General features: G+C 46.2%; 1 protein-coding gene across 2 annotated transcripts in view; it reads right to left on the bottom strand.

The window, feature by feature from the left end:
• The window catches only part of DDX49 (DEAD-box helicase 49), an 86475-nt gene that overhangs the window by 44989 nt on the left and 28742 nt on the right, over positions 1–12744 (bottom strand). For both annotated transcript variants that reach the window (XM_063914536.1, XM_063914535.1), the window contains exons 3-5: positions 11640–11725; positions 10916–11037; positions 10523–10710 (exon numbers count right to left, since the gene is read on the bottom strand). In XM_063914536.1, the coding sequence (XP_063770606.1) occupies positions 10523–10710; positions 10916–11037; positions 11640–11725 (396 nt within the window). The remainder of the gene's footprint in view (positions 1–10522; positions 10711–10915; positions 11038–11639; positions 11726–12744) is intronic.

The raw sequence follows: 12744 nt of genomic DNA, 5'->3' as shown, positions 1-12744 counted from the left end.
TGCCCTTACCCCTGGCAAGAAAGGACGATCCACGTACTCTTTTGCTTTTATTTGAACGAAAGGACTGCATTTGATAATGAGGCGCTTTCTTAGATTGTGAGGGAACATAAGGCAAAAAATTCGATTTAACTGCCGTAGCTGTGGAGACGAGGTCCGAGAGGCCCTCTCCAAACAATTCCTCACCCTTGTGAGTCCCATATGCCTCTTTGAGTCGGCATCCCCCGTCGGGTCCATAAGACTCGCCTAGCAGAAACGGACATAGCGTTTATCCTGGAACCCAGTAAACTAATGTCTCTGAGCATCCCTCATATATAAGACAGCATCTTTTATATGCCCTAGGGTCATTAAAATGGTATCCTTATCAAGGGTCTCAATATCCGCTGATGAAGAATCTGTCCATGCTGCTACAGCACTACAAACCCAGGCCGACGCAATTGCCGGCCTGAGCAACGTACCAGAATGAGTGTAAATGGACTTCAAGGTAACCTCCTGCTTGCGGTCAGCAGGAACCTTGAGGGTAGCCGTATCTTGGGACAGGAGCGCTATCTTTTTCGATAAGCGTGTCAAAGCTTTGTCTACCCTAGGGGAGGATTCCCACCGTATTCTGTCCTGTGACGGGAAAGGATGCGCTGTTAGAATCCTTTTAGGAATCTGCAGTTTTTTGTCTGGAGTTTCCCACGCTTTTTCGCATAATTCGTTCAGGTCATGTGAGGAGGGAAAGGTGACCTCAGGTTTCTTTCCCTTATACATGTGTACCCTCGTGTCAGGGACAGGGGGTTCCTCAGTAATATGCAAAACATCTTTAATGGCAATAATCATGTACCGAATACCTTTTGCCACCTTCGGCTGTAATTTTGCATCTTCATAGTCGACACTAGAGTCAGTATCCGTGTCATCGATCTGGGATATGGTGCGCTTCTGAGGCCCCGAAAGTCCTGGCGACATAGGGACAGACATGGGTTGACTCCCTGACTGTACCCTAGCTTCAGCTTTGTCTAATCTTTTGTGCAATAAATTAACATTAGCACTTAAAACATTCCACATATCCATCCCGTCAGGTGTCAGCGCTGCCGACGGAGACCTAATATTCATACACTCCCCCTCCTCCTTAGGCGAGCCTTCAACCTCAGACATGTCGACACACACGTACCGACACACCACACACACACAGGGAAGCTCTTTTCTGAAGACAGGTTCCCCACCAGGCCCCTTGGAGAGACAGAGAGAGAGTATTCCAGCACACACCCCAGCACTATATGACCCAGGAAAAAACACAGAATGTTTACCCAGTAGCGCTTATGTATAATATATATGCGCCAATTATGTGCCCCCCCTCTACTTTAAAACCCTCTTTCACCGTGTGTCAAGCAGGGGAGAGTCCGGGGAGCTTCCTCTCAGCGGTGCTGTGGAGAAAAGATGGCGCTGGTGAGTGCTGAGGGAGAAGACCCGCCCCCTCGGCGGCGTGCTTCTGTCCCGCTCAAATTTACTAATAACATGGCGGGGGCTCTTTTTATACATGTACAGTGCCCAGCTGTACATGTATATATGTGCATTTGCCACCTGAGGTGTTTATTGCTGCCCAGGGCGCCCCCCCTGCGCCCTGCACCCTTACAGTGACCGGAGTGTGTGAGGTGAATGGGAGCAATGGCGCACCGCTTCACTGCTGTGCGTTACCTCTTATGAAGATCATTTCTTCTGCCGCCTCTGGAGTCTTTTCCTCACATACTCACCCGGCTTCTTTCTTCCGGCTCTGCGAGGAGGACGGCGGCGCGGCTCTGGGACGGACGGCGAGGGTGAGACCTGCGTACCGATCCCTCTGGAGCTAATGGTGTCCAGTAGCCTAAGAAACAGAGCCCTGAAACTCAGAGAAGTGGGTCTGTTTCTCTCTCCTCAGTCCCTCGATGCAGGGAGTCTGTTGCCAGCAGGCTCCCTGAAAATAAAAAACCTAACTAAAATACTTTCTTTTACAGGAAACTCAGGAGAGCTCCCTGAAAGCACCCAGTCTCCACTGGGCACAGTATCAAACTGAGGTCTGGAGGAGGGGCATAGAGGGAGGAGCCAGTGCACACCCAGATCCAAAGTCTTTCTTAAAGTGCCCATGTCTCCTGCGGAGCCAGTCTATCCCCATGGTCCTTACGGAGTCCCAGCATCCTCTAGGACGTTAGAGAAATATATTTTACCTTGGCCACCAAAGATCTAGTTGTGACCTCAATATACGGATTAGCATGAGGCTAATGGCTTGCACTGTCCCACACTTAAACCCAGTTCTGCAAAGTCCGGATGATAAAAGTATTTGAGTGGGATTTTATAGCGCCAGAGTTTGCCGGAGGGGCGGGATACCGGCAGAACTCAATGTTCTTTTTAAAGGGGCAGTCATTTACAAGGTAAGACACTATTACATCCCGCCTCTTGAGTGAACAGATCCTTCCCTTAAGGAAGATAATATGATGGACTCACAGATATCCTGTGAAGACTGGTGTCACCAATAGTACCTGAACCCTTTCTCTGTCTAAATTTTAGAAGTTTGTGGAAGAATCACTTGAGAGAACAGGAAAATCTCATCTCTTGCTCTTCTACAGAATTGCTACATGTTGGGGTTCAACTGGAACGCCATTATGTTGAGGGCTGGCTGTCCCCATCTTTACAATCTGTTCAAGTTTAGAGCCCATTCGTGGGGATGTAGGACCTGTTTGCTGAAATATTCAGCCTCAGTATTCCACCCGAGAAACACAGCCAAATGCATGGGCATCAAAACAGGCAATACCTGCAGTAGATGGATCACTCCTCTAATTAGGCATGCATGGGGGCCCGGAAAACCTATTCCTTAAAATGTGAAGGCACACTCTAGAACAGTGGTTCCCAACTGTGGTCCTCAAGTACCCCCTACAATTCATGTTTTCCAGGTCTCCTCACAGGATTGCAAGTGAAATAATTAGCTCCACCTGTGGGTCTTTTAAAAATGTGTCAGTGAGTAATGAATACACCTGTTCAACTGCTAGGTGACCTGGAAAACATGAACTGTTGGGGGTACTTGAGGACTGAGAAGGAAAGCAGGTCATAGTGACCCCACAAATTGCCTCACTGTCAGCGTCCGCGGGCTTACCGTGGGACTGGGGCTGCGAGGGTTTCCGGTCCCGTGGTTGGTAGGCGGGGACTGCTGCGCTGGGTCCGCCCGCAGCGAGTGCGGTTGCCGGGGCAGAGGTCAGGAGCTGTAGATCACCGCGGCCAGCATGTCTGCGGCGCTGGGGGTAGCCATATTGGAAGACCATACCAAACCAATGGCAGCGGTTCCACTGTGTGACCAGCCAATCCAGGGAGGCATCTCCTGTTAAAATAAGATTTTAAACCTACCGGTAAATCTTTTTCTCCTAGTCCGTAGAGGATGCTGGGGACTCCGTAAGGACCATGGGGTATAGACGGGCTCCGCAGGAGACATGGGCACTCTAAAGACTTTAGATGGGTGTGCACTGGCTCCTCCCTCTATGCCCCTCCTCCAGACCTCAGTTAGAGAACTGTGCCCAGAGGAGACTGACAGTACGAGGAAAGGATTTTTGTTAATCTAAGGGCAAGATACATACCAGCCCACACCATCCACACCGTACAACTTGGAACATACGAACCAGTTAACAGTATGAAACAAAACAGCATCAGCCCGAGACTGATCAAAACTGTAACATAACCCTTATGTAAGCAATAACTATATACAAGTCTTGCAGAATTTAGTCCGCACTGGGACGGGCGCCCAGCATCCTCTACGGACTAGGAGAAAAAGATTTACCGGTAGGTTTAAAATCTTATTTTCTCTTACGTCCTAGAGGATGCTGGGGACTCCGTAAGGACCATGGGGATTATACCAAAGCTCCAGACCGGGCGGGAGAGTGCGGATGACTCTGCAGCACCGATTGAGCAAACATGAGGTCCTCCTCAGCCAAGGTATCAAACTTGTAGAATTTAGCAAAAGTGTTTGAACCCGACCAAGTCGCCGCTCGGCAAAGCTGTAATGCTGAGACGTCTCGGGCAGCCGCCCAAGAAGAGCCCACCTTCCTAGTGGAATGGGCCTTTACCGAATTTGGTAACGGCAATCCAGCCGTAGAATGAGCCTGCTGAATCGTGTTACAGATCCAGCGAGCAATAGTCTGCTTAGAAGCAGGAGCGCCAAGCTTGTTGGCTGCATACAGGACAAACAGTGCCTCTGTTTTCCTAACCCGAGCCGTCCTGGCTACATAAATTTTTAAGGCCCTGACTACATCAAGGCACTTGGAATCCTCCACGTCACCCGTAGCCACAGGCACCACGATAGGCTGGTTCATATGAAAAGATGAAACCACCTTAGGCAAAAATTGAGGACGAGTCCGCAATTCTGCTCTATCCACATGGAAAATCAGATAGGGGCTCTTGTGAGACAAAGCCGCCAATTCGGACACCCGCCTTGCAGATGCCAAGGCCAACAACATGACCACCTTCCAAGTGAGATATTTTAAATCCACCGTTTGAAGAGGCTCAAACCAGTGAGATTTTAGGAACTGTAACCCCACGTTAAGGTCCTATGGTGCCACTGGGGGCACAAAAGGAGGCTGGATGTGCAGCACTCCCTTTACAAAAGTCTGGACTTCTGGGAGAGAAGCCAATTCCTTCTGAAAGAAAATTGATAGGGCCGATATCTGTACCTTAATGGAGCCTAACTTTAGGCCCATATCCACTCCTGTCTGTAGAAAGTGGAGAAAACGGCCCAGATGGAAATCTTTAGTAGGAGCATTCTTGGCTTCACACCAAGATACATACTTCCTCCAGATGCGGTGATAATGTTTCGCCGTCACCTCCTTCCTAGCCTTAATCAGAGTAGGGATGACTTCCTCCGGAATACCTTTCCCCGCTAGGATTTGGTGTTCAACCGCCATGCCGTCAAACGTAACCGCGGTAAGTCTTGGAACACGCAGGGCCCCTGCTGCAATAGGTCTTCCCTGAGAGGAAGAGGCCACGGATCTTCTGTGAGCATTTCCTGAAGATCTGAATACCAGGCCCTTCGAGGCCAATCCGGAACAATGAGTATTGTCTGCACTCTTTTTCGTCTTATGATTCTCAGTATTTTTGAGATGAGCGGAAGAGGAGGGAACACATAGACCGACTAAAACACCCATGGTGTCACCAAGGCGTCCACCGCTACTGCCTGAGGGTCCCTTGACCTGGCACAATACCTCCGAAGCTTCTTGTTGAGGTGTGACGCCATCATGTCTATTTGTGGAAGTCCCCACCGACTTGTTATCTCTGCAAAAACTTCTTGATGAAGTCCCCACTCTCCTGGATGGAGATCGTGTCTGCTGAGGAAGTCTGCTTCCCAATTGTCCACTCCCGGAATGAAGACTGCTGACAGAGCGCTTGCGTGATTTTCCGCCCAGCGAACCATTGCCACTCTGCTCCTTGTCCCGCTTTGGCGGTTTACATGAGCCACAGCTGTGACGTTGTCTGATTGAATCAGAACCGGTAGGTCGCGAAGAAGATTCTCCGCTTGTCGTAGGCCGTTGTATATGGCCCTCAATTCCAGTACGTTGATGTGTAGACAAGCCTCCTGGCTTGACCATAGTCCCTGAAAATTTCTTCCTTGTGTGACTGCTCCCCATCCTCGGAGACTCGCGTCCGTGGTCACCAGAACCCAGTCTTGAATGCCGAACCTGCGACCTTCGAGAAGGTGAGCACTCTGCAGCCACCACAGGAGAGACACCCTGGCCCTGGGGGACAGGCTTATTTTCCGATGTATTTGTAGATGGGACCCCGACCACTTGTCCAGAAGGTCCCACTGAAACGTGCTCGCATGGAACCTGCCGAAGGGGATGGCCTCGTAGGTCGCCACCATTTTTCCCAGTACTCGAGTGCATTGATGGACTGACACTTTTTTTCGGTTTTAACAGGTCTCTGACCATGTTCTGGAGTTCCTGGGCTTCTTCTATCGGGAGAAAAACCCTCTTTTGTTTCGTGTCCAGAATCATGCCTAAGAAAGATAGCCGAGTCGTTGGAATCAACTGCGACTTTGGTAGATTTAGAATCCAGCCATGCTGCTTTAGCACTCTCAGGGAGAGCGACACGCTTTTCTGCAATTGATCTCTCGATCTCGCTTTTATCAGGAGATCGTCCAATTACGGGATAATTGCGACTCCCTGCCTGCGCAGGAGCACCATCATTTCTGCCATTACCTTGGTGAAAATCCTCGGGGCCGCGGAAAGCCCAAACGGCAACGTCTGAAACTGGTAATGAGAGTCCTGTACAGCGAATTTCAGGTATGCCTGATGAGGGGGATATATGGGGACATGAAGGTATGCATCCGTTATGTCTAGTGACTCCATAAAATCCCCCCCTCCCAGGCTGGAAATAACTGCCCGGAGCGATTCCATCTTGAATTTGAACTTTTTCAAGTACAGGTTTAGGGATTTTAGATTTAGAATGGGTTTGACCGAGCCATCCGGTTTCGGGACCACAAACAGGGTTGAATAGTACCCCTTCCCCTGTTGCACTAGGGGAACCTTGACCATCACTTGTTGTTGACACAGTTTTTGAATTGCAGCTAAAACTATCTCCCTTTCTGGGGGAGAAGTTGGTAAAGCCGATTTGAAAAATCGGCGAGGAGGCACGTCTTCGAATTCCAGCTTGTAGCCTTGGGATACAATTTCCATCGCCCAAGGATCCACGTCTGACTGAACCCAGACGTGGCTGAAGAGTCGAAGACGTGCCCCCACCGGCGCGGACTCCCTCAGAGGAGCCCCAGCGTCATGCGGTGGATTTAGTAGAAGCCGGGGAGGACTTCTGCTCCTGGGTACTAGCCGTAGCAGGCATTCTTTTCCCTCTACCCTTACCTCTGGCTCTGACTTGTGCGTCCGAAAGGACTGCATCTGATATTGTGGTGTTTTCTTTTGCTGTGGGGGAACATAAGGTAAAAAAAAGTAGATTTACCCGCGGTAGCTGTGGAAACCAGGTCCGCGAGACCTTCCCCAAATAAAACCTCACCCTTGTAAGGCAAAACTTCCATATGTCTCTTTGAGTCGGCATCACCCGTCCATTGGCGGGTCCACAGGGCTCGCCTAGCAGAAATCGCCATGGCGTTGGCTCTCGAACCTAACAGCCCAACGTCTCTCGAAGTGTCTCTCATATATAAGACTGCGTCTTTAATGTGACCTAAGGTCAATAAAATGCTATCCCTATCTAGGGTATCAATGTCAGATGACAAGGTATCTGCCCAAGCTGCTACAGCGCTACAAACCCAAGCCGACGCTATTGCCGGTCTGAGCAAGGCACCCATATGTGCATAAATTGATTTTAAGGTAGTTTCCCGTCTGCGATCAGCAGGATCCTTGAGAGCTGCCGTGTCTGGAGACGGTAATGCCACCTTTTTGGACAAGCGCGTTAAAGCCTTGTCCACCCTGGGCGAGGATTCCCACCGTAACCTGTCCTGCGCAGGGAAAGGATACGCCATAATAATTCTCTTGGGAATCTGCAGTTTCTTGTCTGGAGTTTCCCAAGCCTTTTCAAATAACCCGTTCAGCTCATGAGATGGGGGAAAGGTTACCTCAGGTTTCTTTTCCTTAAACATGCATACCCTCGTGTCAGGGACCGAGGGGTCATCTGTGATATGCAAAACATCTTTTATTGCAATAATCATATAATGAATACTTTTGGCCACCCTTGGGTGTAACCTTGCATCATCGTAGTCGACACTGGAGTCAGAATCTGTGTCAGTGTCTGCTACTTGGGACAAGGGACGTTTCTGAGACCCTGGAGGGCCCTGTGATACAGCCAAAGCCATGGATTGACTCCCTGTCTTTTCTCTGGACTCTGCTTTGTCCATTCTCTTATGTAATAAAGACACATTTGCATTTAAAACATTCCACATATCCAGCCAATCAGGTGTCGGCGTCGCCGACGGAGACACCACAATCTGCTCCACCTCCTCCTTAGATGAGCCTTCCGCTTCAGACATGCCGACACACGTACCGACACCCCCACACACTCAGGGATGGAGATTATATATATATATATATATATATATATATATATATATATATATATATATATATATATAGGATAGATAGATAGAGAGATATATATATATATATATATATATATATATATATATATGATAGATAGATAGAGATATATAGATAGAGATATATAGATAGAGATATATAGATAGAGATATATAGATAGAGATATATAGATAGAGATAAAGACTTTTTGTTAGGTTTTTTATTTTCAGGGAGCACTGCTGGCAACAGGCTCCCTGCATCGTGGGACTGAGGGGAGAGAAGCAGACCTACTTAAATGATAGGCTCTGCTTCTTAGGCTACTGGACACCATTAGCTCCAGAGAATCGGAACGCAGGTCTCACCCTCGCCGTTCGTACCGGAGCCGCGCCGCCGTCCTCCTCACAGAGTCGGAAGATAGAAGCCGGGTGAGTATGAGAAGACAGAAGACTTCAAAGGCGGCAGAAGACTTCTGATCTTCTATGAGGTAACGCTGCGCGCCATTGCTCCCAACACACACACACACACACACACACACACACACACACTGGCGGCACTGTATGGGTGGAGGGCGCAGGGGGGGGGGCGCCCTGGGCAGCAATTATTAACCCTCTGGGGACACTGGCATAGATATATACTGCGGAGGCAGTATACTGCAAAAAACCCCGCCAGTATAAAGATTTGAGCGGGATCGAAGCCCGCTGGTAAGGGGGCGGAGCTTGATTCCTCAGCACTAACCAGCGCCATTTTCTCCACAGCACGCTGCAGAGAAGCTGCGTCCCCGGACTCTCCCCTGCTGAACACAAGTACAGAGGGCAAAAAAGAGGGGGGCACATTTAATTGGCGCAGTGAGTATATTTATAAAAGCGCTGTACTGACTGGGATTTATTCCAGTGTCCGGTGGCGCTGGGTGTGTGCTGGCATACTCTCTCTCTGCCTCTCCAAAGGGCCTTATTGGGGGACTGTCTCTATCTCATATATATATATATATATATATATATATCTATATCTCTCTATCTATATCTCTCTATCTATATTTTCAGCAGCAAGTTTGTTAGCAATTGGGCAAAACCATGTGCACTGCAGGTGTGGCAGGTATAACATTTGCAGAGAGAGTTAGATTTGGGTGGGTTATTTTGTTTCTGTGCAGGGTAAATACTGGCTGCTTTATTTTTACACTGCAATTTAGATTTCAGTTTGAACACACCCCACCCAAATCTAACTCTCTCTGCACATGTTATATCTGCCCCCCCCTGCAGTGCACATGGTTTTGCCCAACTGCTAAAAAAAATTCCTGCTGCGATCAACTTGGAATTACCCCCATAATTCAGTATATTTTCAAACAACTGTTCTGCAAGTACTGATTGAGAAGTGTGACAGAGGAACTAACCTTATAGCTCTTTTATATACATATTTTATGAGAGATAACTTTTGCTTAACTTATACAAAGGTTCACCATGTCTATTATCTTTTTAATGGATAGATGCAGGCATTAAGATAAACACTGCATCTACACATTATATTCTGTCCTTATTATATATCGCATGCTATTGTACTTTAACATTTCAGTGTTGGAAAGCTGCAGAGAAAACCTGATGGGACCATCCTTGCATTCCAAAGCAGAATGTGTCCACACCTAATATGTGATTGGATGAAAATATATTTTGAAAGAATCACACAACAGAATACCTTTTACTAGTATTCGGGAGTACTGCTGCTGCCATCCAATGTCATTTACACTAAGCAGTCAAATTATTATAACCACCAGGTGATTTTATGCAAATCAGCCGTTCCAAAGCTAATGCTTATGTGTGATGACTGGATCTGTATAAGAACGGAAAGGTGACATTATGCAGAGGCTAATGAAGTGAATCACTCATGCAATAATGGGTAAAATACATGATCTGATGGACTTTGTACATGGAATGATTTTTGGCGCTTACAGAAGCGGTACAAGCATTAACATAAACGGCTGCACTCAAACTGTGAGTGCAGCAGTTGTCACAGCGTACACAGAGCAGACAAAACTGTCTGAGCGCCAGGCCTGTGGTCGTAAGCGGTTACTGGATGCTTGAGTGCAATGGAGAATAGGCAGACTTGTTTTATCCCACAGACGGCCTACAGCAGGAAAACTGTGGGTGTTGTGGATGGAAACGTGGATTCTATATGGTTATTACATAAAGTAAAATAATTATATATATATATATATATATATATTTTTTTTTTATTACACATACATATATATCTATAATATATATTAAAAAGTATCATTGACTAATAGCTAAAGATTCAACTAGTCAATTGTATCTATGGTTTTGTATGCATATACTACAGTCCTTCTGCAAATCTCATTTTGAGTAATAATCCACTCACAAAATAATATGACAAAAAGCAGGCAAAGTAGTAGCAGCCACAACTTCAGTTTGCAAAACACCCACAAAGGAAAAACAAAAATATGATGTCCATATGCTAAGCACAATTAACCAGAAATGACTATATATTCTGCTCCTTACTCTGAAGTGGATTCCCAAAAGAAAGGCTTGTTCATTGCAATGGATTTCAGCTCTTGCAAGGTGTCCGTCAAGGTGGCACTAAACAGCAGAGTTTGGCGCTGAGCAGGAACTGCTCCAAGGATTACCTGCAAGTCTTGAGTAAAGTCAGTGCAACCCTGTTCAAGGAGGCGATCTGCTTCATCCAGAACCTGAGGGGTACAGACATCAAGACAACTAAACAGCTACACCAGTGTTTCTAAACACACTTCATCGGGTAGTTTATTTTTACATTAAAAAATAATTATATATAATTATATTTATTACATGTTACTAGTGTAATGGCATGCATTAGTCATTTAGAAAATAGGCAGACTAATAAGTCCAATTACTTTTAAAAAGCCCCCAATATCTTACCAAGAACCTTATCTTCTTCATGCTGAAAGTGTTAGAACTCCGAATGTGGTCGGCCAGACGACCAGGGGTGGCTATAACTACATGTGGCTTTTTGGACAGTTCCAAGGCTTGTGCAATCATATCTGGGAGGGATAAAGGAAATAAATGTAGAAAGAGAATACAAAAGACAATTGCCAATGTAGACACCAGGTACACACTGGGCGACCTTCCCTAGTTAGCAATCAGTGCTACATTGCTGATTGCTAATTAGGGGAGATCGCCAGTGCATATACACTGAATGATATCGTTCAGTGACGTCATTCCCTGCACTCCCCGAACATGCAGCTCAACGATTTGGTTGGAGTTGAGCTGCATGTTCAGTAGATAATGCCTGAACGATTCATATCGTCTAGTGTGTCACCCAGTGTATACGGGGCTTTAACCACTTGCCTGGCATGGCCTCATCAGATGCGACCACACCAGCAAGTGCTGATCTGATGTTTGAAAAAACTATATTTTTACAAATATTTAAAAAAATCTATATTTTTTTTAAATAAAATAATTTTGGATAAGTTTAAACACATGCTCATCACCTAATTCACTCAATTAAAAAAAAGACAATTTCTGAGCGTTTTGAAAAAAATATCAGCAGTTAAGTGGTTAAAGATGCATTCAATGTCATGTTTGAAGGTTACAATTCTTTTAGGACTAGTTTATTAAAGAGTCAAGAATACTCAATACATACCCATTCCTCCAACAATAATGCTGTTCTTCAAACCTATTGGCTTGCCAAGTACTCGAAACTGTTCAGCAATCTGATATGCCAGTTCCCTGTGTGTGAAAGAAGGCAAGCCAATATACATTATATACCTGGTAATAAAGGTTTCTGATAGAAGTGTTTTGTCTTTGATGAAAATACCTATTTCTGACACATCTTGCTCTACGACTAATACAGACAGGTTACACTTACCACTGGGGCTTGTGGGTGATTTGTACGGATAAGAGTAGTTAAGAAATAAAACTGCTAATATTTAGCAGTTTAAAAGCAGTTCAACATCAACCCTCATTTCCAACAGGTCATGTTATAAGGACTTCTGTTTGTGGAAGCAGGTGGGATAAGTACTGACCCAGCAAACTAGATTAACTCACATGTGCATGATTAAAGAAATCTACAAAACATGACCTGTTGGCAGTACTTGAGGACTGGAGTTGAAAATAGGATTTTTATTACCTACCGGTAAATCCTTTACTCGTAGTCCGTAGGTGATACTGGGAATCCATTTAGTACCATGGGGTATAGACGGGTCCACTAGGAGCTATGGGCACTTTAAGAATTTTATAGTGTGCGCTGGCTCCTCCCTCTATGCCCCTTCTACCAGACTCAGTCTAGGAAACTGAGCCCAAGGAGACGGACATAATTTGAGAGAAGGATAGATAAGGAAAGTGGTGAAATTATGAACTAGCACACATAGAACAAGAGGAAAGCCATGCTAACCAAATTTGAAACAGGAACAGCAACAGCTGAACAAACCAGAATACTTAAACAAGTAACAGTGCAGGAAGAACGAAGCGCTGGGCGGGCGCCCAGAATCCCCTATGGACTACGACAAAAGGATTTACCGGTAGGTAATTAAAATCCTATTCTTTCTTGCGTCCTAGGGGATACTGGGAATCCATTTAGTACCATGGGGATGTACAAAAGCTCCCAAACCAGGTGGGAGAGTGCTGAGGTTCCTGCAGAACTGATTGACCAAACCTTTCTTATCCATTAAACCTGTTCAACACAGGTGCCGGCTATCACATATTAAGAGGAAAGTTCAGGAGCAGAGCATTGTGTCCCTCCTGGAGAG

Source organism: Pseudophryne corroboree, chromosome 1, assembly GCF_028390025.1.
Source record: "Pseudophryne corroboree isolate aPseCor3 chromosome 1, aPseCor3.hap2, whole genome shotgun sequence".
Lineage (NCBI taxonomy): Eukaryota > Metazoa > Chordata > Amphibia > Anura > Myobatrachidae > Pseudophryne > Pseudophryne corroboree.
This window is presented reverse-complemented; position numbering and strand designations above follow the sequence as displayed.